Source organism: Asterias amurensis, chromosome 12 (assembly GCF_032118995.1).
Source record: "Asterias amurensis chromosome 12, ASM3211899v1".
Classification (NCBI taxonomy): Eukaryota; Metazoa; Echinodermata; class Asteroidea; order Forcipulatida; family Asteriidae; genus Asterias; species Asterias amurensis.
This window is the reverse complement of record NC_092659.1, coordinates 18,835,205-18,855,818: the sequence shown is the minus strand read 5'-3', so window position 1 is coordinate 18,855,818 and position 20,614 is coordinate 18,835,205. Positions and strand designations below refer to the sequence as shown.

Sequence of the window (20,614 nt, the reverse complement as noted above, 5' to 3'; positions counted from 1 at the left end):
CATACCTAAGAAAGTAACCCGACTAATATTTACTCCCAGTCTTGCTTTGGTTGCGTGCGTTTACACTGAAAGCCACGTCAAAATGGCTGCACTATATTACGTATCTACCAAAACACCGTAGCTATTTTGTTATCGCTATAATCACACGGCAAAATAAGCATGAAAATTCATGCCTACTCTTATTACTATAAGTTACCATGGTGATCACTGATTATTATTGCACCGCTACGTCTTGACATCATGTACACAAACTTGCTCTGGCGTTTTCTTATGATCTGAACTGTTTGTGTAATCAGTAATCAACGAACAAACACTTTGCCTTAATGATGTAAAAATTGATCCATTTCAGGTTGAACAATCTCTCTTCAAAATTTCTGCAGACGGAAATTAAGAGTCACACACCCGTACCACCAGCAGTTCCCTTTAAAAGATAGAAGTCTCTACAAAAAAAAATCCTCAACTATATCTGCAGAATAAACGACTGAAACCAGCAATGCCCTTTAAAAGTTAGAAGTATCTAAAAACCAAACCAACACTCTTCAACATTTCTGCAGAATAAACGATGGAAAATTTGAGTTCGCATCCGTACCAGCAGTCCTCTTGAAAAGCTAGAATTTTCTTTAAAAAAACATCCCCCTCAAAATATTTTTGCAGAATAAACGAAGGAAACCAGCTGTGCCCTTTAAAAGCTAGAAGTCTTTAATAAAAAAACATCTCTCTTCCAAATGTCTGCAGAATCAACGACGGAAAATTAGCGTGCACCAATACCAGTGCCCTTTAAAAGCTAGAACTCTCTCAAAACCAGCATAACCCAGTCGTGTATACCTCCACTATTGGTTAATTATGTATTCCCGACCAATTGTTTAGAGGCACGTTGCGATTTACCGCGTTCCTGATCATTATGGATTCACATATTTATGAAATGTTTTCACCTCGTTACCTCCAATAAGACTCGTTTGTTTGAGATAGATTCTGAAATAGAGAAAGACTTGTTTACTGTATCAGTGTACACGACACCCATCTCACCAGTGGTGCAGCAGTAGCCTTGATACATCAATTAAGAAAATCTATCATTACGTTTTACTTCGGATTGGACACATGGACTTTCTTAATACTTAATCAGAACTACATTGAGTCATAAATTAACGACTTATTTTCAATATGGCGCGGGAGAAAAACACAGTGTTGTGAAAATAAGTGTCTGCTGTGAAGTTAGACGGCTGTTGCATGTCGCTGTGTAGACCAAAACAAGAATTGGCGCTAACACTAACAAACATCGACAGCCACAACGTTATTGAATGGAATTGAGTTAAATTGGTAACTAATGAATTGCAGTTTCGTGTTCCCTTTGTAGAACCTCTGCACACGCCCTATAAATAGCTAAGTATTAAAGACACTGGACACTATCGGATTATCTAAGACCAGTCTTCTCACTTGGTGTGTCTCAACATAATTTATGCATAAAAATAATGATAAACCTGTGAAAATATTTTAAATTTGAGCTCAATTGGTCGTCGAAGTTGCGAGATAATAATGAACGAAAGAACACCCTTGTCACACAAAGTTGTGTGCTTCCAGATGCCTGATTTCGAGACCTCAAAATACAATTCTGAGGTCTCGAAATCAAATTCGTGGAAAATTACTTCTTTCTCGAAACTACGTTACTTCAGATGGGGTTGTTTCTCACAGTGTTCAACAGCTCTCCATTGCTCGTTACCAATTACGTTTTCTGTGCTAACAATTATTTTGAGTAACTACCAAACATGTCCAGTTCCTTTAAGCCATCATGTGTGTGTATAACTGAAAAATTGTAAACATTCGTTTTGATATTAAGAGCCCTAACCGACACCTTGTCCAGCATGTAATGATAAGTGTATACATGCAACAGCCGTAGGTGTTAATACTTGACGCAGAGGAAGTTGCCCGCTTATGGTAAAAATCGAAACGTGCGTTGGGTTTGAATAATTCATAAGAACAACGAGCCATGAATCGGTATCCATTGTGTCAGAAATACACATATTAGGACAGTATGACAATACACAAGGCTGGGGGAATCCCTCCATTAAAACACCATGGAGACTAATTAATTAACCAAAAGCATGGCTTTCACTTTCCATGTTTCCAAAAACAGTGTTTCTTTTTTTAAAACTAAGCTATTCTCTTAAGGCAGTTTACTAATACTATTAAGAAATACATTCATGAATAAAAGAGTGGGGAATCCCTCTATTAAAACACCATGGAGACTAATTAATTAACCAAAAGCATAGCTTTCACTTTCCATGTTTCCAAAAACAGTGTTTCTTTTTTAAAACTAAGCTATTCTCTTAAGGCAGTTTACTAATACTATTAAGAAATACATTCATTAATAAACGAGTGGGGAATCCATCTATTTAAACACCATGGAGACTAATTAATTAACCAAAAGCATGGCTTTCACTTTCCATGTTTCCGAAAACAGTGTTTCATTTTTAAAACTAAGCTATTCTCTTAAGGCAGTTTACTAATACTATTAAGAAATACATTCATGAATAAATGAGTGGGGAATCCATCTATTAAAACACCATTTTCAAAGACTAGTTATGACAATATTCAAAGACTAATAATTATTTACCAGAAATAAAAATTATTGGTATTCATCTTAATCATCTACCATTTTTCTAAAACAGTTTTCAATTCTGCTTTCACAACGACAGAATGACAATCCACAAGGCTGGGGGATTCCCTCTTTCACAGCACCATACTCAAAGACTAATTAATCAACAAAGGTTTTCATTTTCCCTTTTTTTCTTCTTTCGAATACAGTGTTCAATTCAGTTTTTCAAACTAAGGCATTATCTTAAGAAATACATTCATGAATAAATTAATTGGTATTCAAAGACTAATTAATTAATTGAAATATTGGTATTCATCTTCCATTTTTCCAAAAATGTTCAGTTCTGTTTTCATAGTGATCCAATTTCTTAAGGCAGTTTTTTATTTAGAAGTACATTAATGAAATGCCAATAATTGAAATCAGCATTTTTAATTGAAGGAAAAAAATAGAAATTTGCATTAATTGTTTATTTGCTACATATTAGTACACTTAAATATTTTATGTCATCATCTGTTTATTACAGTAGGCGACGGTGTGATGTTGCATACAGTTGATTGTATAGTCCTTAAAAACCTAAACTGGTGTAACTTAAAATTTAAATGATCTCAAATTTGCGTTTGTGCATCTGCTACTAGCCAGAAATAAAATTATATTACAACTAAAATTTGTTATTTTGAACAACAGCCATTTTTATTGATGTATATATTGATTGTCGATAATGGTGGCGCATATTGATTAATGTACAGTATTTTTCTAACGCCAGTTGTAGTTTTGCAGATTTTTTTCTTTGATGGTTCAAGGTACCAAGGGTCAGTTAAAAACTGGCAAATTTTTATTTGCATGTTTGTTATTCGACGGACAGTGTAGGATAATGCGAAATTGTTTCACTACTTTGTGAAGAGTTAATATAATCGTACCGAAGTTATCAAGTAAACTTTCATTTAACATTTTAAGGGTATCATTTGAAATGTGTACTAATTTTTAATAAACTGAACGGCATAACCGTGTGTTTTCCAGTCTGTTCAGTGATTTCCTCGATAAACACAATAAAGTAAAATGAACCCAGCCCATTTGATGAACATAAATTGACCCATTCACCTGTTGCTTTGTATGCACACAATCACCCAAATGAAAACCAACTCCGCATACATAGATGTAATTGCTCCACTTAATACGCAAAAACAACACACCCAAGTTATTGAATTGAATTCACTTAGTTCCAAACTCTTTTCCTCTATTGAAATACATTTTCATCGAGGCGACCAACTCTAGAGAAGGCCCTTGCAATAAGGAGGTCATTTCCCATAATAAAATTAAAATTGATATTATATTAAACGATGATGCACCGCATGTATTTACAAACAAAACACAACAGCACCAGTGGCCCCCAATCTAATGGTAGGTGCACTTACTGCATGGTTCATGCTATTGTGCGTAACTTACATAAATTGTAATGAATCATTGGTTTTCACTGATGGGGAATAAAATGATAAATTTAATAATGAATTCAATTCCACCACACGGAATCGGAACCATTCACAACTAATTAAACTGAACATTGGTATTTTGTTTAAATATATGTAATAACCTGAATGATTAAATACTGTAGGAATTGACACAGGCTAATATAGTTTACTAGGTCAGCTAATATTATTACGCGGTTGGCTTTTTGAGTAATTTTGGGTTGATCGTTCGGTTGATAGAATAATGGTGGTATAATTTAACAATTCATACAATTTTGAAGAACAGTTATCTGATCCTAAACCATGGATACAGATATGAGGCAGGCCAAGACAGAGAGCAACAGAGGGCAGAGGATAGCATGGTCTTAATATAAATATAAATATTTGTTTCTTCTGTTTCTTTCATAGCAAAAAATGTCTCTGCTCTCTATAAAAAAAAAACATACTAAAAAAAAAAGGAGAAAAAAAAAGGTGCCAACCAAAATAGTTTATGTTGCATATAAGCCTAAATATTGCGCAGTAAACATGATTTATCTCTGCAAGTTGTGACAAATCTATTTAAAACTCCCAACCCAAGACCTTCAAGCCAAAGGTTCACAGTAAACTAGTTCAACGTCCGGTGATATTTTCATTAATCTAAGCTAAAATGATGATCATATTCGCCAGCACCTGTTGTTAGCAGCGAACTGTTCACCGCCGACGTTTGGTAATTACGAAAAAAAAAAAAACGATGAGCGAGAGGTGTCCCCCACATTGTGGGCGTGGCTAATTACCTCCCTTGAAACAAAACAAAATCTTCAGCTTCAGCGATCTGATCCCGCCAAACTCAACCAATCAGATGCACCATGCGCTAAGACCACATTTCTGCGTATAATTACATGCAATTAGATCCGAGTGAAAAAAATACCAGACATAATTTGAAATATTTCAGCGAGCTACCGTGTATTCGGGAGGCAGTGTAACCATATTGATTGTGTGTAGAAACGACGAGCTAATTAAGTCCGGTTTTTCCACAGGTCTTCTTGCACGTGTTACAGTAATATGTATGCATATTATTGCACCGGCTGTGGTGGACGCGCGAGACAGAGTTTTCCCCCGCCATCTATGTTTACCTTAGTGTTTACGCGGGAATGGATTGTTGTACTCCTTGCTGTTATACCTATTTTACAAGTAGTAGGGTCTACTACTACAGTGCTAGCAATGTAGGGCAATTATGCGATAACTAACATGGTCCATGCTACAAACTGAACTTTTGTTTTGAAAATGATGATACAAGTAAATTTTGTGTACAATTTTTGTTTATGGGTCATACACCGTTATACGTGTTTGGCCTTGTATTTTATTTTAATGCAAGTTCGCCCCAAGTAAGGCTAAAAGTCACTCTTTGTAAGGGGCTACACGAAGAAATAATATTAAATGTGAAAAATAAGTCAGGGGAACTGTTAAGGTAAGTCGGCATTCCTCTTAAATCAGCCTAGATTGTAGGATGCAGGGGAACATCACCAAGTAAGGAGTTTCAAAGAGACGCAGTACGTGGAATAAAGGTGTTCGAATAGCTCGTTGTGTAAACAAGAATGAAAAACATTCATAAAAATTACATTTTCGGGCCAATTATGGTGGGATTGGTCAAGTTATGTTCGTTCTAATATTAACATATGGGCAGACAGCATAATTTATAGGTTTCCGAGTATCGCCATTGATTTTATCGTCAGAAATGCCGGGTTGACATACCAAACCAAACTTTCTGGGTCAGACGTTAACTGGGTTTCAAAAAGTCTTTTCCGTATATGGGTAAGTCAGGGTTCCAGACAGCAACATATCGTTGCAAAGGTGAACGGTAAAGGGCGAACAGCATTTGTGCGGAAAAGCAGATGAGGAAATACGCAGCGAGAAAAACACTGCTTTATCACAAAGGCTTCATATAACAACAATTTCTTGGTACAAAGGTGTGGGAAAGTGGTTACAAGACTATTTCTGCCTTACACAAAAATCCTAAAGTCTTCACGACAACATCGAAACATCGCAATAAGAAATGTAGTATTTTTTAATTGGTGTACATTTTGATTTGTTTTTGTTTGAAATATATTGACAACACGTAACGGTGTCAATTTTAACAACTCAGTTTTTGCTGTACACCTGTTAAATGCATTATTATGCATTGAGTTTGCCGATTCCTTAATATTTGTGCTGTATTTATTAAAATATTGATGTTTTTGTTTTTGTTGTTTTTGAAATGAATTAGACCGAATCATGCATAGTACATTATACACAATAATAATCATTGCATTTTTATGCAGAACCCCAAATTGAAACACATTGCACCATAATAAATAGTACAAAAGTTTTTTACACACAAAATATGAACTAGTAAATAATTACGAATTAACAGGACTCATGCTATGTTGACATCAGATTCGCATCGCATATTCTGTATCGAGCCACGCCCAGCTACCTGTTAATCTCCAAGACAGTACTTAAGCACCATCTAGCAACATAGTCCCCCCTGAAGACAATCAAAGCACATGTCGAAACGTAGAGTTGTCGACTACTTGTTATTCTCAGAACCAACACGACTCAAAAGATATGTACACATGGTGCTAACGTAAACCTCACCTAAATTTATAAATTTTTAGTCAAATGTCAAGTTTAAAATCGTAGGTATTCTTTTCATATAATTATGAAGCTACCCCTACTAGTTAATGTGCTTGCTTACCAACGAATCAAATATTTTAAGCATCCTACATCAAATGTATTGCCAAGTTTGTGACTTTCCCTGCTTTTTGGTGGTTGAGACATGCTAGACATTTTACAAATACTCTTTCCCCCCCCCCCCCCAAAGTTTATCAAAATACTAGATCAACCAAATGAAGGGGTGACACAACGTGCAACTTGACTCGTGCATACTCACCATGCAAACAACACACCGTAGCACACGTACGAGTTGTCTCGCTGTACGTACACGTTGTTTCACTGCACAAGATCACGCAACATTTGAACACACACTTCTCACCAGTACAGCATTAAACCTCTACTTGTCTACTTCACCAAGACACAAACTCGCCTTCAAGATTGTAGTCTATAAACTCCACTCCAAATCGTAGAATTCATGACACTGCTATGTGTAGTTTACCCCGAACACTATTACGGAGGCAGCAAACTGCAGTGTGCCGTACTCCAACACCCAAGAAAAAAGAACTAACCCTTATGCCCGTCTGTCATGCAATTGTATTCAATGGTTTGAGCTCAATCGAAAGAAAAGAAAAACATCCAACAAATATGAGCTTCTTTCTGACAATAACTTGTGTGTCGAGCGAAGGGGTTTTCTATGTATAGACGGAACAATATTGAGCATGCAGAGAAGAGAATGTCTATTGATGGTGGAACGGACTTGTATATATACACATTCACTTGAAAATTTCCATAAAAATGGAACCATTCATGGCTTTTTAATGACGAACAATCAAGGGCCTTCATAATGGAAAGAAACGTGTAACAATATTGAGCGGGTGTTGTTGAAATTAAGAGCGGATATAAGCGAGTGTGGCTCGGGTATGCAGAGTACCGGAATTGCCCCCAAACAATTTCCCTGACCACCATTTTTGTTTAATTGTTCGGGATTGTTCAATGAAATCAGCTTCAAGGGACCTCCCCTTTCTTTTTGGAGACGGCAGTAAAGTCAACACACTTTATACTCGTGTCAAAATACTTTCACATCACAGGGAGTTCGTTAGTGGAATAGTACGTTGATAAAAATGTGAATTTCTGGGGTAGTTTGTTTATTTACTGAGCTGTTTTTGGTTGAACTTTTCTGCAAGCACTTCTGTTTCCGTGTTCAAGTTTTGACTACGTTAGTGGAATGTTACATTGATCAAAATGTGAATTTCTAGGTTTGTTAATTTGTTTATGTATTTATGTAATCTGTTTTGGGTCTAGCTTTTTGGAAAGTACGTCTGCTGTCGTACTCAAGTTTTGCCTTGTAATTAAATGATCGTTAAAAAAAGCTTTGCGTATTAAAAATCTGAAAGAATTTCATATGAATATAATATTTACAAAAGGGTGTTACAGATTTGCTTTACTCTTGCGGGAGGTAACTTTTGTATAGAAAAGAGCACTCTTGCTTTTGCTCCGACGTTTCATTAACAATATACGAAGTCTCCATTTGAAACTCTGGTATTTAAATGACCATTGACAATATCTTCTGTGTTTTAATAATCTCAATAAATTTTAAATAGATAAAAAAAGCTTCTTGTAAATACTTTAAGGAATTTTAAGGAACATCATTCTTGCATGAGGTAAGTCTTGTATAGAAGAAAGCACTCTGGTCTGTGCATCCGATGTTTTTTTAACACGAAGTCTTCATTTGAACAACAAATCCCGAATGAATTATAAATATATAAAAATCTTCTTGAAGTTTTTATGCTAACAATTATTTTTAGTAATTACCAAAAGTATCCAGTGCCTTTAAAGGAACATTAGCCTTGGTGAGGTGAGTCTCGTATAGCAGAGAGCACTCTTGCCGTGCACCCGACGTTTCATCCCAATTACACAAAGTCTTCATTTGACGGTATGTATATTTTATTGCCAAGCTCATAATATGCTGTAATCCCCGCACCTGGTCCACCATTTTCCATAATTACATGCTTCATTTCACAACAGCTAATTAGACTGAATTTACAGTATTCATAATTACAAATTTTCATACAGTGAGATATTTTATGACATAATATATATAAATACACGGCAATATTAAAGGATTTAATTACAATACATCACTCCCATTCAATTAACTAAATAGTGTCCATCAAACCCCCAATAAATCCTTTAAAGACAATCCCGTTTCAACATTTCATCTCATACCGTAGTAACATTTTAAAAAGTTATTTTAAAGGGCACTGGACACTAATGGTAATTACTCAAAACAATTGTTAGCATAAAAACTTACTTGGTAACCAGCAATGGAGAGATGTTGATAGTATAACACATTGTGAGAAACGGCTCCCTCTGAAGTAACATAGTTTTTGAGAAAGAGGTAATTTCTCACTTAAATAAGAAAATACTTCAGGTGAAGCCTTTTATTATGCATCTGAAAGCACACCAAGTAATGAAACAAGGGTGTTCTTTCGTTCATTATTCTCTTGCAAATTTGATGACCCATTGAGCCCAGTTGTTCACAATTGTTATGTTATGCCTATGTTAGGATACACCAAGTGAGAATACCGGTCTTTGACAATTACCAAACATGCCCAGTGCCTTTAAGCAAACAACAACCGCACTGAAAACATCGCCATTTCTTAGCTAATTTGAGCACACTGTGCGTAATTTTAGACGCAAACAACATCCAAACCCCCAAGAGATGTAATAGCACTTGTAGCATTTCTACGAATGGATGAAATCATTCTACGACCGCAATGTTCCCCAAGCCAGTCGTTCCAAACAGGAAGAAGCTACTAGCCATCCCAACTACCTCGTCCGTGTGTCTACTAGAGTTAATTGTAGCACAACCAAATTCGTCCCGGAGGAACTCTTCCTCCAATTGAGTTAATTTTTTGACATTGGTGATAAAAATTCTGCAGGTCTAGCGTAAGATAATCGAAAAAACATGTTATACCACATGTCGATGGGGCGCTATACGGTATAACGATTCAATTAAGTTGATGGTTTTTTACCCGTCGTATGTCACCTTTTTTCCGGGCTTCTAAAACGGCAAAATGGGGAGAGTCCTGTTTTTGTAAAATTAAGAATCATTTATGGGTGTACAGCAGTGATGGTTTGGTGGATGGAGTTTTAAAGAGACGGTGGATTGTGGAAGTAGTGGGCGGTACTCAGTCGGGGAATGAACCTCCATCCTTCTATCTCACTTCCTTAGCCACGCCCTCCATCTCCCACCCAAGTGATGGATGGGTATTACATTTCTAATCGGTACCTTTTTTTTATCATTTTAAATATACGAAACTATTTTGTACTTTCAGCGGAAACTTTTTTAATGAATTTTCCGTAAGACAACAATAAATGGTCTACGGGAACTATATTGCAGTGTGGCATAAAGTTCTTTGCAAAACTGTTTTAGCCTGAATTAATATCATGTGTATTTTTCAACAGAATTTTAAAAAGACTATCTAAGATAAAATCTTAATTTTATCACTGCCAACAATTTGTACGTGATAATAATCTGTTGACAATCACAAATGAAAAGAAATGAGGGTCTGCCATCTCTTAAAATAATATCACAAGACCAAGTATACCATGCCTTTTGTCATAACATAAACACAATTGAGAAGATAACCTGAGCTTCAAGCTGTCGAAGACGAGCAGAGTATACTGTCCAAAACGTCGAGACCTAACCGGCTGTTTTCAGCCAACACTCTCTTAAAACAGGTTCATTGCATGGTTGCACCCGCAAGTTTACTCTGACTGTATTTATAGTTTATTCTTATTCTTCACATCATGCAAAGCTTTAAACATCACATGGAAGATAACCCACTACTCAAATACTTACCACATTTAGCTGATATTTTAAGGACGAAGCTTTGACGCGAATCTACCAAAAACACCTCATTATTCCCTTTGACTGTCGACCATGGAGCCTTGCTAGCAACGCGCTGCACCAGCTCGCTCTAACCCTGGAATGAGAGAAAATTGAGCGAAAATTTCAGCATTATACGCCGGGAGAACAATAGCTCTATTGTGACGAAACAGTATCAACAGCAACCACCATTGTTACTGTGAGAATTAGGACAAAGGAACAACGCCTTGTGAGCAAGTGCCTAACAGTAATTGCTTCTTAGCAAGGTTAGATGTGGCAAAATTAATCATTTTTTATATCTTGAGAAATATTAAAGGAGCGCCTTCGACAAGTCTACGCTTGAGTAGGTTGTGGATACCATGCCGCCTGGTTCAACAGTTAAAAGCATTACGGCAGTAGAAACAAAAGGCAGTTTTAATTATTTGACACATTTCTCCGTCATTCACGTAAGATATTCACCAATTTCCTTTATATTTCATAAGAAACAATCACACAAAAGTAGTGTCTTAAAAAATCTGCCAAATAAATTGTGTAATATAAAAAATGTAAGTTTTATATTTCCAATGCCTTGTCCAAGCCTCAATAAAAACACAATATAGACTTGACCTTTGTTTACAAAAACTAACTTTGCACACCCCAGTGCTTTTCTGGCAGGCAAGATACTGCACTGGTCATATGGGAGTTTTACATTTTGTGTCACAACTTCCTCATAAATCAACAGCAGCTGAACATGTTTCGAGATCTCCCCCTTTTCTTTTACACAAAAATTAAGAAAATTAGACGGTGCAATCTCCATAAAATAACAGATTTTATGTTTTCTTTCATTGAGTTGTGTACAAATCGTGCCTGCAGAAAGTCCAGGGTCTGTGGCTATTATGTAAACATGTGATGTCAGAGGTTACATGGTCTAACAGATATCACTTTCTAAACAGTATCTCCTTTTGCCATGTTTTAAACCACAATAATTAAAAAAAAAATATGCATGATGTTTATACAAAAAGAGGTTTTTCTCATCGCATCCTTGGAGACAACATTGATGTTAAGACGATCGTCTAATAATCTTCAGTTTCTACACATGAAGAAACAAATCAAGATTCAAAACCAAAAATAGCAACCATCAATAGCACTAATAACAATCTACACATTGAAACTGCATTGACAATATCTAAGTGCAACACAAGCTATTTTGACAACCAGTTAGGGAAAAGCCTACACCGATGAAGCCTGAATGATAGTTTAATCTATCACCATGGTAACGTCGATGCAATGTAAACATTAGGGTTAATCGCAAGTAAGATACTGGTATGATATCTCACTATAAGACACCGGCTGCATTCAACTACCCTGTTGCAACATAAAGGCTGTATTAACACATCTATAGATGGCAACACGAAGACGACCATCGACTACATTACACAGACTTTAAGGTTTAATGAAAACAAACAAATCTTGGCAAAATTACATAAATCCTGTAACCATAAGAACTTGCTTAGCATAGACAAATCTTGCTGAACAGAAATTGGTTACCAGCCAACATTCCGTGAGGCTTACATTGATCAAACTGGTGCCCCGCTCAATTTTTGCTAAGCAACGAGGTTTGCTAAGCAGTAGTTTCTAGTTTCGGTATTAAAGTGTTTCATATCCTTTGGCTGGCTCATATTCATGCCTGGATTTTTCTTTAAAGAGGGGGTATACTTTTGGTAACTTTCAAAGACTCGTATCCCCACTTGATGTATCCCAACGTCAAACCTATGAACATTTGGGCTCAATATTTATCATCGAAGTTGCAAGAAAATAATGAAAGAACAAAACAGCCTTGATGCATGGGTGGTCCTGTACGTAGGTGCCAGAGAAAGGCTTCATGCATGAAGCTTTCCTCAAATTAAATTTTATGATGACATGTTCTCTCCTCCTCTTTAACTATGTTTCTGTTAAGTGGATTGTTTGCACCATATCTTATAATACCAGCTCTCCAGTGCTCTTCGCCAAGTCATTTTTGAAGATCATAAATTTTGTGGAGTAATCTCAATAAGGAAGTCCCTACCGTTGCTCTGTGGCACTACCTTCCCTTTAAAAGTCACCTGCTCCACGCGACTCCATACAACTGAACTGCTTTCTCCCTACACGCCAGTATCTATATCCGTGTATGAATACGATATCTTAATATCTTGGTTTACTACTCAGACTATGGGAAAACCTTTGCACAGCTCAACTCGCCAAATCCTAATTTACCACCACCTGTTTTGCTAAACACTTTAAGACGCGAGATTCACCTTAAGAGAGCATCCGCATGTCTGTACATTTTATTAAAATATTTTAACAAAAAGGCATGCGAAGAAGTTGAGAGGTCCAATAGACCTTTATCATGGTGCGGCCATCTTGATTTTTCTTCCATTCAAATCAATGTAACCAAACCGAGGCTGAAAGGATGAATAGTCTGGATCCTCTGTGTACAGTGAATATAAGCATTCAATTATGTTGTTTGGTACAAGGTACAGGACCAAGATGGAGGGAACATGATAAAGACAATTTTATCGTCTGCATTACGGCTGGATCACCACGTCATAATGCGTTGAAGCATAGAGTGCGTCCTTAGCAACACCCCTAGCAACAGTCGAAGCCGTAGCTGTAGCCACCAACTCGGGTTCTGTCTGTTTTTAACTTGCGTTCAGTTTTTCCCAGAAGGGTGTTTGCAAAAGAGTTTTTTATTTCCATTTTCATGAAAATAAAAAACTATTTTGCAAATATGTTTTTTATGAAACCGCACGCCTGTGGGTAGTTTCACAATTTCGTTGAATCCCCAGGAATACCTTCTTGAACGATCACATGTTATGCTTATTTCATTCGTCTAATGAATCACCATGACCTTTGACCTATAGGAACAACACCAGGGGTAAGAATGACAGAAATATTGTTATGATTGGGAGCTATTCGCACATCTTACATGAGACAAACAACTCTCTTGTTAGATGACGTCTAAATCCAGCGTAAAACAAAACAAAAACATGACTGCATTTGGCTGTCTGTGTTCACACTGATGCTACACCTATGTCACGTCATTCTCCAGTACACGGTCTGGCATTGCGGTATTAAAGGCACTGGACACTATTAGTAATTGTCAAAGACCAGTATTGTCACTTAGGGTATCCCAACTTATGCATCAAATGACAAACCTGTGAACATTTGGGCTCAATTGGTGAAATGATAAAGAAAAAAACACCCTTGTTGCACAAATTTGTGTGCTTTCAGGTAGAATTGAAACGCTTTGGCTGAAGTTTTTTTTTATTTGAGAGAAAAATTACCTGTCTATAAAACTACGTTACTTCAGAGGGACCTGTTTCTCTCAATCTCTTAAGACGAGTTATCAGTATTACCATGATAGTTTTTGTGACATCAAACTTTGCAAACTTTGCTTAGCAAGTTAGACTGATACACAGTTAAGATCAATCTCAACTCCTTGTGAAATTGGCCCATGGTTTGTTTGATGTGCAGCTAAGCAATATTTTAAGCACATGTTTTAAGGGATAGTTGCTTGTTTGTGTTTTGTGCATGGTTAATTTTGTAAAAAAAATATCCGGTCAAAAAAACAGCCTCTTTTCAACAATTTAAATTCAAATCTACACTTGTATTAAGTCGAATTGTTTCCACACCACAATCAACAATATCAAGAGAGAAAAAACCCTTCTTAATTTAGATTTATTTTATTCTTACCAATCATGGTTTTAATCAAAGTAATTCCAGGAGCTAATGAAGTACACTTTACCAGCGCATATTTTACGTAACTAATTACCTTGGGTTTTACAGTGGCATACAGCTTGCGTATACATCCACACAACCACAACGTACATAGATAAATAAGGTAAACACGAATGAAGCACTTGGTTGTCACATGGATGTGATGGATAAATATCAAAAGTGACAACTTGTTGTAGGTTGTCACATAAATCTGAATATTGAGTGTGACAACTTGGCGTAGGTTGTCATAGTATCAAGTATGACAACCTGTCGTTAGGTTATCGATCAGTATGCTCTGAACGTCTCCTGCTTTCTCAAGAAGGCAATCAGAGCATACTGATCGAAACGTCGAGTTGAAATCAACGGTTTTTTCAGAACCACCCCAACTCATTAGAGAAAGTCATTTCATGGTGTTAACGCAAACCTTTCCATATCGTATTTCCAACATGAAAAGTTTCAAATCCTACTCACTTAAAATGTGAAAATATTCAATAACGTTCAAGAGCCGAATTTATTGCTCACAGACGAAACGTCGTTTTTCACAATGCTGCTTGAAAAACAAGGGTAAAATTTCACGGCACCGCAGCTTGCAAAATGGATTTTCTCGCTTACACTGCCCAATTAAGCGTAGAAATTCCGAAGGTTGTGAGCAACAACTCTGTCGTAGGCCAGCGCCATAAAATTGTACCCTCGTCACCAAGTGTAAAAAACAACAATCACCCAGCAGTTTTCCCGCCCAACTGCTCAGCAATTGTTTTTCCCACTATGATCGGTTTTTCAAACAAGCACATGGTCAGTCAGCTTAGCACGTGTCCTTATATGAAATCATTGATTTTTGTTTATGATTTCAGCTCATAAAAAATATTAACATGTGTTCAGATGAATATGGTACTTTCGCACTAAGATTTGTCGTGCACAATCATAACGCCATAGCGTGTATAGATAGAAGGCCCCATATAATAAACAAACATTAGGCCGACCTATAATGTAAATGTACTGTTTGTGGAACACATTTAACTGGTATTCGTTCAAACAATTGGGTCGGTAAACAAGAGCCAGTGAGATCAGCCTAAGGTCCGAGTTCAATGATCTATCGGCGTGCAAAATACTCATCAGGCAAAGTTTGCTCTTCAATGTACAAACTGAAATTAGGGCAAGTTGGTACGAACACGAGCAACTACCTAACAAGTCTAGCAGGCCCCCCGGGCGTTGGCGAACCATCCACCCCGTTGTCAAAGTGACAAAATCCCAGTGCGCTGGTAAATTAACGCAACGTCCCCGAAACAAGCAGATCAATAAAATAAGCATCAATCGTATAGTTTCGACTCGTCGTATTTTACTCTTGAGCGTAACAAGACAATTTAGCGTGCGGGAGGTAGACGGCGGGGCTTCGACCGCCGAGGGCCAGACTATAGTCGGAGAGTTGTGAATTCAGAATTGCACCATTTTCACAACGGGGACAAAAAATACAATAACAGGGGCATGAAATGCCAATGGGGTGGCAAGGGTCCTTGTATACAAGATTTTAACATTGTCACTTTTGTTGCAGGGTACCAAATGTTATTTCACAACCGCAAATCGATCATAAAATATTCCTGAATAAATAATATTCTGATTTGGATAATTTAACATCCAATAGATTTTTTGTTTTTATAACTTTATTAGTAAATAATCAAGGGAAAAATATAAATTAAAAATGATAAGATAAATAACTGTTTACGTATTGGTTTGTTGCCAACAATCTTGAGTGTGAGCAAAAGTGGATACATGTACATGCCGGCCTAAATTCGTTTACTTTAATCTCAGTGGCATCATTGCATGTAAACAGTTTATGATTATACTTTCTCTTCAAAACTATATTGTCGCGTAAGATTAGACACAGCAAAATCGGTGTGAATTATCAGCTTCCAAGTCGCTAAATTCGTTGCATTTCCAAAAGTCAATTTTATTTACCTCCAAGTGTCTCATCAACAAGAAAGTCAAACATCGCAAATTGCAGAGTAATCCCACTTGATTTTACCAACTACCGTGCATAAATTGCCTCCGTCACTCATATTAAATATGTAATTCATTATGTATACTGCTGTGCCTAAACCATCACCAAATGATATAACAACTTTCAAGCCAATATTATATGCTGTGATGATAATTATTGTTATAACATTTTTCTGGAATCGCGGCTTCACCACGTTCATCTCGCGATGTTTTTGGCGCGCTGTATTATTAGCGAGGGACAGCGACTGAGGCTGCGGGCGACTGGCGCTCACTCGGGCATAGCCGACGAGAAAGTGGCTCACTCAGGCAAACCACGACGTTGTGTTGTTAATAAATCATGTCCTTATCCCACCCGATACTGAATTGAATCTTGAGACCCCGTCACACGAGAGAATTTTAGCAAGGGTCCTTTGCTAAATTATAGTAAGGTTGTACAAATTTACAAAAATTTATCTTTTGTGGAAAAGACCCCCCAAAAAACCAACACGTTTCTTATAAAGTCTTGTCAAAAAATCACAACAGTGAATAATATGTAGTCATTACTTCCATATTTTGAAATGAGTAGCGAACGACGGTCAGTTTTGTTATTGAAATATTTATCGTGAATAAATATTTCCACAAGACCCTATAACCATTAATATATTTCAATGGCCTTTGATTTTTGTAACTATTTACTCATTTATCAGACATTTTCCAAGGCAACGAGTGAATCCTGAACGATAAACTTTATGGAAATGTCTCAAGCGAAACGATGCCCCATGTTGCGTCAGATAAAACTAACCACTTCTAAACCATTCAGTAGATTTCAATACGCAAAACCCCACCTATTAAATTGTTGGCAATGATCATACCAAATATTTTTTAAACCGTAAACAATTTTCTGTCAACGTTTTCCAAAACCTGAACAGCTTAATGCAAAAAAAATCGCAACTAGTGTAAAATCAATTGAACGTATTGTTTTTTAGATCGTGAGAATATCCCAAGTTCTTTCCAAAAACCCAAGCCGAAACGCAACTGCATAATTTTTACAAGAGCATCACTTCAAACATTTCTTGTTCTGTTCCCATAAGGTAAGATTTAACAAATTAATTCTACATGAATTTATCTGAAAGTTTGATAAATATATAAAGTGATTGAAACTGTAACTAAAAAAGATCAAATTTTTAAGACAAGTTGTATTGTAAACTAATGTTTTGAAAACTGAAAGTAAAAATTTAATTGAGAAAATAATAGACAAGAAAAGCAAGTTTACCCTGACATACAATGGCACACAGCCCGTTTATTTCCTTAAGACAAAATGTAGTCATTTGAAAAGTAGAACTTTTGAAAATCAAATTTCAGAAAGATTAATTGAAAATGTGTTAGTAACATGTAAAGATAAACTAGCTAGCTAGATTTCCCGATAAAAATTACTATCCCGTATTTTTTCTTCTTATAGCGTCAGTCAAAGAAATAAATGGAGAGAAAAACAAAGTGGCAAGCAATCCCTTAAAAAAACACCCAAAGTATATTTCTTTAAAAACTACAAACTAAATTACTTGTTTAGTGCACCGCTGAAGGTAAGGAGCAAAGCACCATATAAATCAAAAACCTTCTAACCATGTTCGATCAATTCAACTCAATTTACGATGATGTACTTTGAGCGATATTTTAAGTGAAGCCAGACCCAACAAGGCAAGGGGGTTCCCTCGTCTAAATACTGCATTGTTTCCATTGTCAAGCGCGCCATTATTGGAAAAACTACGCCATTGTCCCTACACAGTCCATAGTTCTTTAACGATGAAACAATATTTTGAGCGCCGGGCGCAATGAATGGGCACTGAACACAAGCCTTACACAATAGCATGGGGATACCCTATACAGTATAAATGGCAATTCTTATGCCCATAAATACAAATAATAGATACATTGAAAACGAAAACTTGAAGCTCAACGGCCCAAAAGGAAGGGGGAATTCCCAGCGACCAAAACGAATTTTCTGGTTAAGTCAGTACAAACAGCTTTACCTATTTTTTTTTAAAACTCGTAAGTAATTTTTCTTTTCTTGTTTTGCCATTTGAACCTTTTTGGTGCAGGGCCTCATTTTCAACAAAACGAGACTGCGTCTCAGAAATTGCAAAAATATTTAACAAGTTACAACAGTGCAAATATATACAAAAATATCTTTTTTTAAGGTTTATACCCTCATACAACATGATTCAGACAATTACAAAGTTTTAACAAAAAGTCTCTGGAAAAATTATATATTGACAAACCTTCAGAGGCTTTTGAAAGTTTTTAGTAGCATTTTGTAGTTTTTTTCTCTCTTCTCGAGACAACACCTCTCACTACTGCAAACAGCAATTTAAATTTTTAAACAAACCAAACTTTTGCGTAGGTAAGTAATTCCGCCATTTGTAAAATGTTTCACGCTGTTTAGTCAATAAAGTGGTTGCCAAAATATACACACAAAGTGGCCTAAAACAGAGGCATTAAAAAAATTCCAAAACTCAAAAACAACTCAAGGTACAGTAAAGTTAATGGGTTACTTCTCGTGTTAACATTATGTATAAAATAACACACGTCTATGAACCATTTTGATCCCGTGTATAATAAACAAGTCACAAAATAATGTACATGTTTGCGTACAGAAAAATTGGGCGGGAAGACTCCCAAACTGTGGCCTCAAAATGTCTGCGTGAAACGATAGCAACAACGCTAGTCCAAAGTTCTAGTGTCATCAAAAATGGCGTGTGCCTCGTTCACTACCTGTATCACAAAACAGTTTTAAAGTTTTTAGTCTTCATCTTACATATGTGTGAGGGGAACTGTTCCGTTGGCACTGGACACACTCTGTTGGTAAGCTTGTATTGCCGCATGTCTTTGGGCGTTCGGATCATTACCGTCTGGGAGGTACATTGAGATCATGTCGCGTAGGGAATCGCTCGAGATGTTCCGGGCGGCAGATATGGCTGCTGCACGGTCCGACCCTTGATCGGATTTTGAGGACTGCTGTTGCATTTGGGCATACGCCGGTGTGGAGTAACTTGCCGAGTTCAGGTAGGACCCTGTCGGTGCGCAGGTCATGGGTTGGTAGATGGGTTGACCGGGCATCTCGTAGCGGGGGTGAAGCCCAGCGTTCCCGGCCATTTGTGAACCGCCGAAACTGTGGGCTTGTAAATGTTGGAGCTGTTCATGCTGCATCATTGGGTAGCCACCGTTCATATAACCGTTCAAATGGTGGTACCCCTGCATGCCGTCTGGTACTTGTCTCTGCATGCCTGGTGGGCCTTGTCCCGGGGAGATCATTCCGGGGAGAGCATACTTGTCCTTCTTCATCAGGGTCTTCGTCTTGCGTCTTGGCCGGTATTTGTAGTCGGGGTGCTCCTTCATGTGGACGGCTCTCAATCGCTTGGCCTCGTCGATGAACGGTCGCTTCTGCTCGTCGGACAACAACTTCCACTCTGCACCGAGACGTTTGCTGATCTCGGAATTGTGCATCTTGGGGTTCTCCTGGGCCATCTTACGGCGCTGTCCTCTTGACCAGACCATGAAGGCGTTCATGGGCCGCTTTACTCTATCGTTCGGAATGTTCTTACCGCCACTGCCTGGAGTTCCGGGTGTGCCCACCATGCTTACGGGTGTACCAGGCTGGCCATGGTGTACCTGGCTGATCGACTGCGTTGGGCTAGCCATAGCAGCAACGCTGATATTCGGCTTCAACTCCGTCTGCTCCATCATATCAGACGTGGACTTGTACATTATTTGAGCACCGTAGTGGTATAACTTGTATAGAGTGTTGACGAAGAGAGTACACGTGAAATGCCTTGCACGAGAGCTACGCTTCGAATGCGACTGTTCAGTGTGAAGCCCTCGTTATTTTTAGCCCACTTCGGATATCACGTCCATGTGTAATTGATTGGCAGTGAGAGAATTAGTCGTGCTTTGGCCAATCAGCGACGGCGTTCTTGACGACCGAAGCCTCTATTGTTATGCAGCAAGGCAGTACTGATGTCATCGGCACTGACAGGTGACGTAGTGCCCGTTGATAATTGGTTGCCTTGTTATGGAGAGCAGCAGAAAGGGTGTTCCCTTTGAGAGCATGAATGCACGCACAAAAGCAACCACGGCAGCTAGCCAATCAGAGTCCATCTCTCGCAGGGCTATGAATAGTTAAACAACTCCGGTCGACCTGTCATGCCAACCATAGGCAAACACAAGCTGAACTCTGTGTTGCAGGTGTGCGCACGCAAAAAAGTGAAGAAGAAGAAGGGGGAAAAAAAGCTGGCTTTGACTGACACAAAGCCCACGCGCCAATCAAGCATA

At 37.6% G+C, this 20,614-nt stretch overlaps 1 protein-coding gene and 1 long non-coding RNA gene across 5 annotated transcripts in view; both read right to left on the bottom strand.

The window, feature by feature from the left end:
* Window positions 1-20,614, bottom strand: part of LOC139944817 (uncharacterized) — a 141,956-nt gene that overhangs the window by 53,948 nt on the left and 67,394 nt on the right. For 2 of the 4 annotated variants that reach the window (XR_011787023.1, XR_011787024.1), the window contains exon 2: window positions 10,553-10,676. This is a non-coding gene — a long non-coding RNA (uncharacterized lncRNA). Of the gene's footprint in view, window positions 1-6,964; window positions 7,286-10,552; window positions 10,677-20,614 lie in introns of those variants that run through there. The other 2 variants (XR_011787025.1, XR_011787022.1) reach the window with 2 other exon arrangements.
* LOC139944816 (transcription factor Sox-3-like) lies at window positions 17,557-20,174 on the bottom strand. The gene has a single exon (XM_071941930.1). The coding sequence runs from the start codon at window positions 20,048-20,050 to the stop codon at window positions 19,097-19,099; it is 954 nt and encodes a 317-aa protein (XP_071798031.1). The 5' UTR covers window positions 20,051-20,174; the 3' UTR covers window positions 17,557-19,096.

Excerpts from the sequence above, each read along its gene's own strand:
- LOC139944816 (XM_071941930.1), bottom strand. The coding sequence starts at position 20,050 with ATGTACAAGTCCACGTCTGATATGATGGAGCAGACGGAGTTGAAGCCG.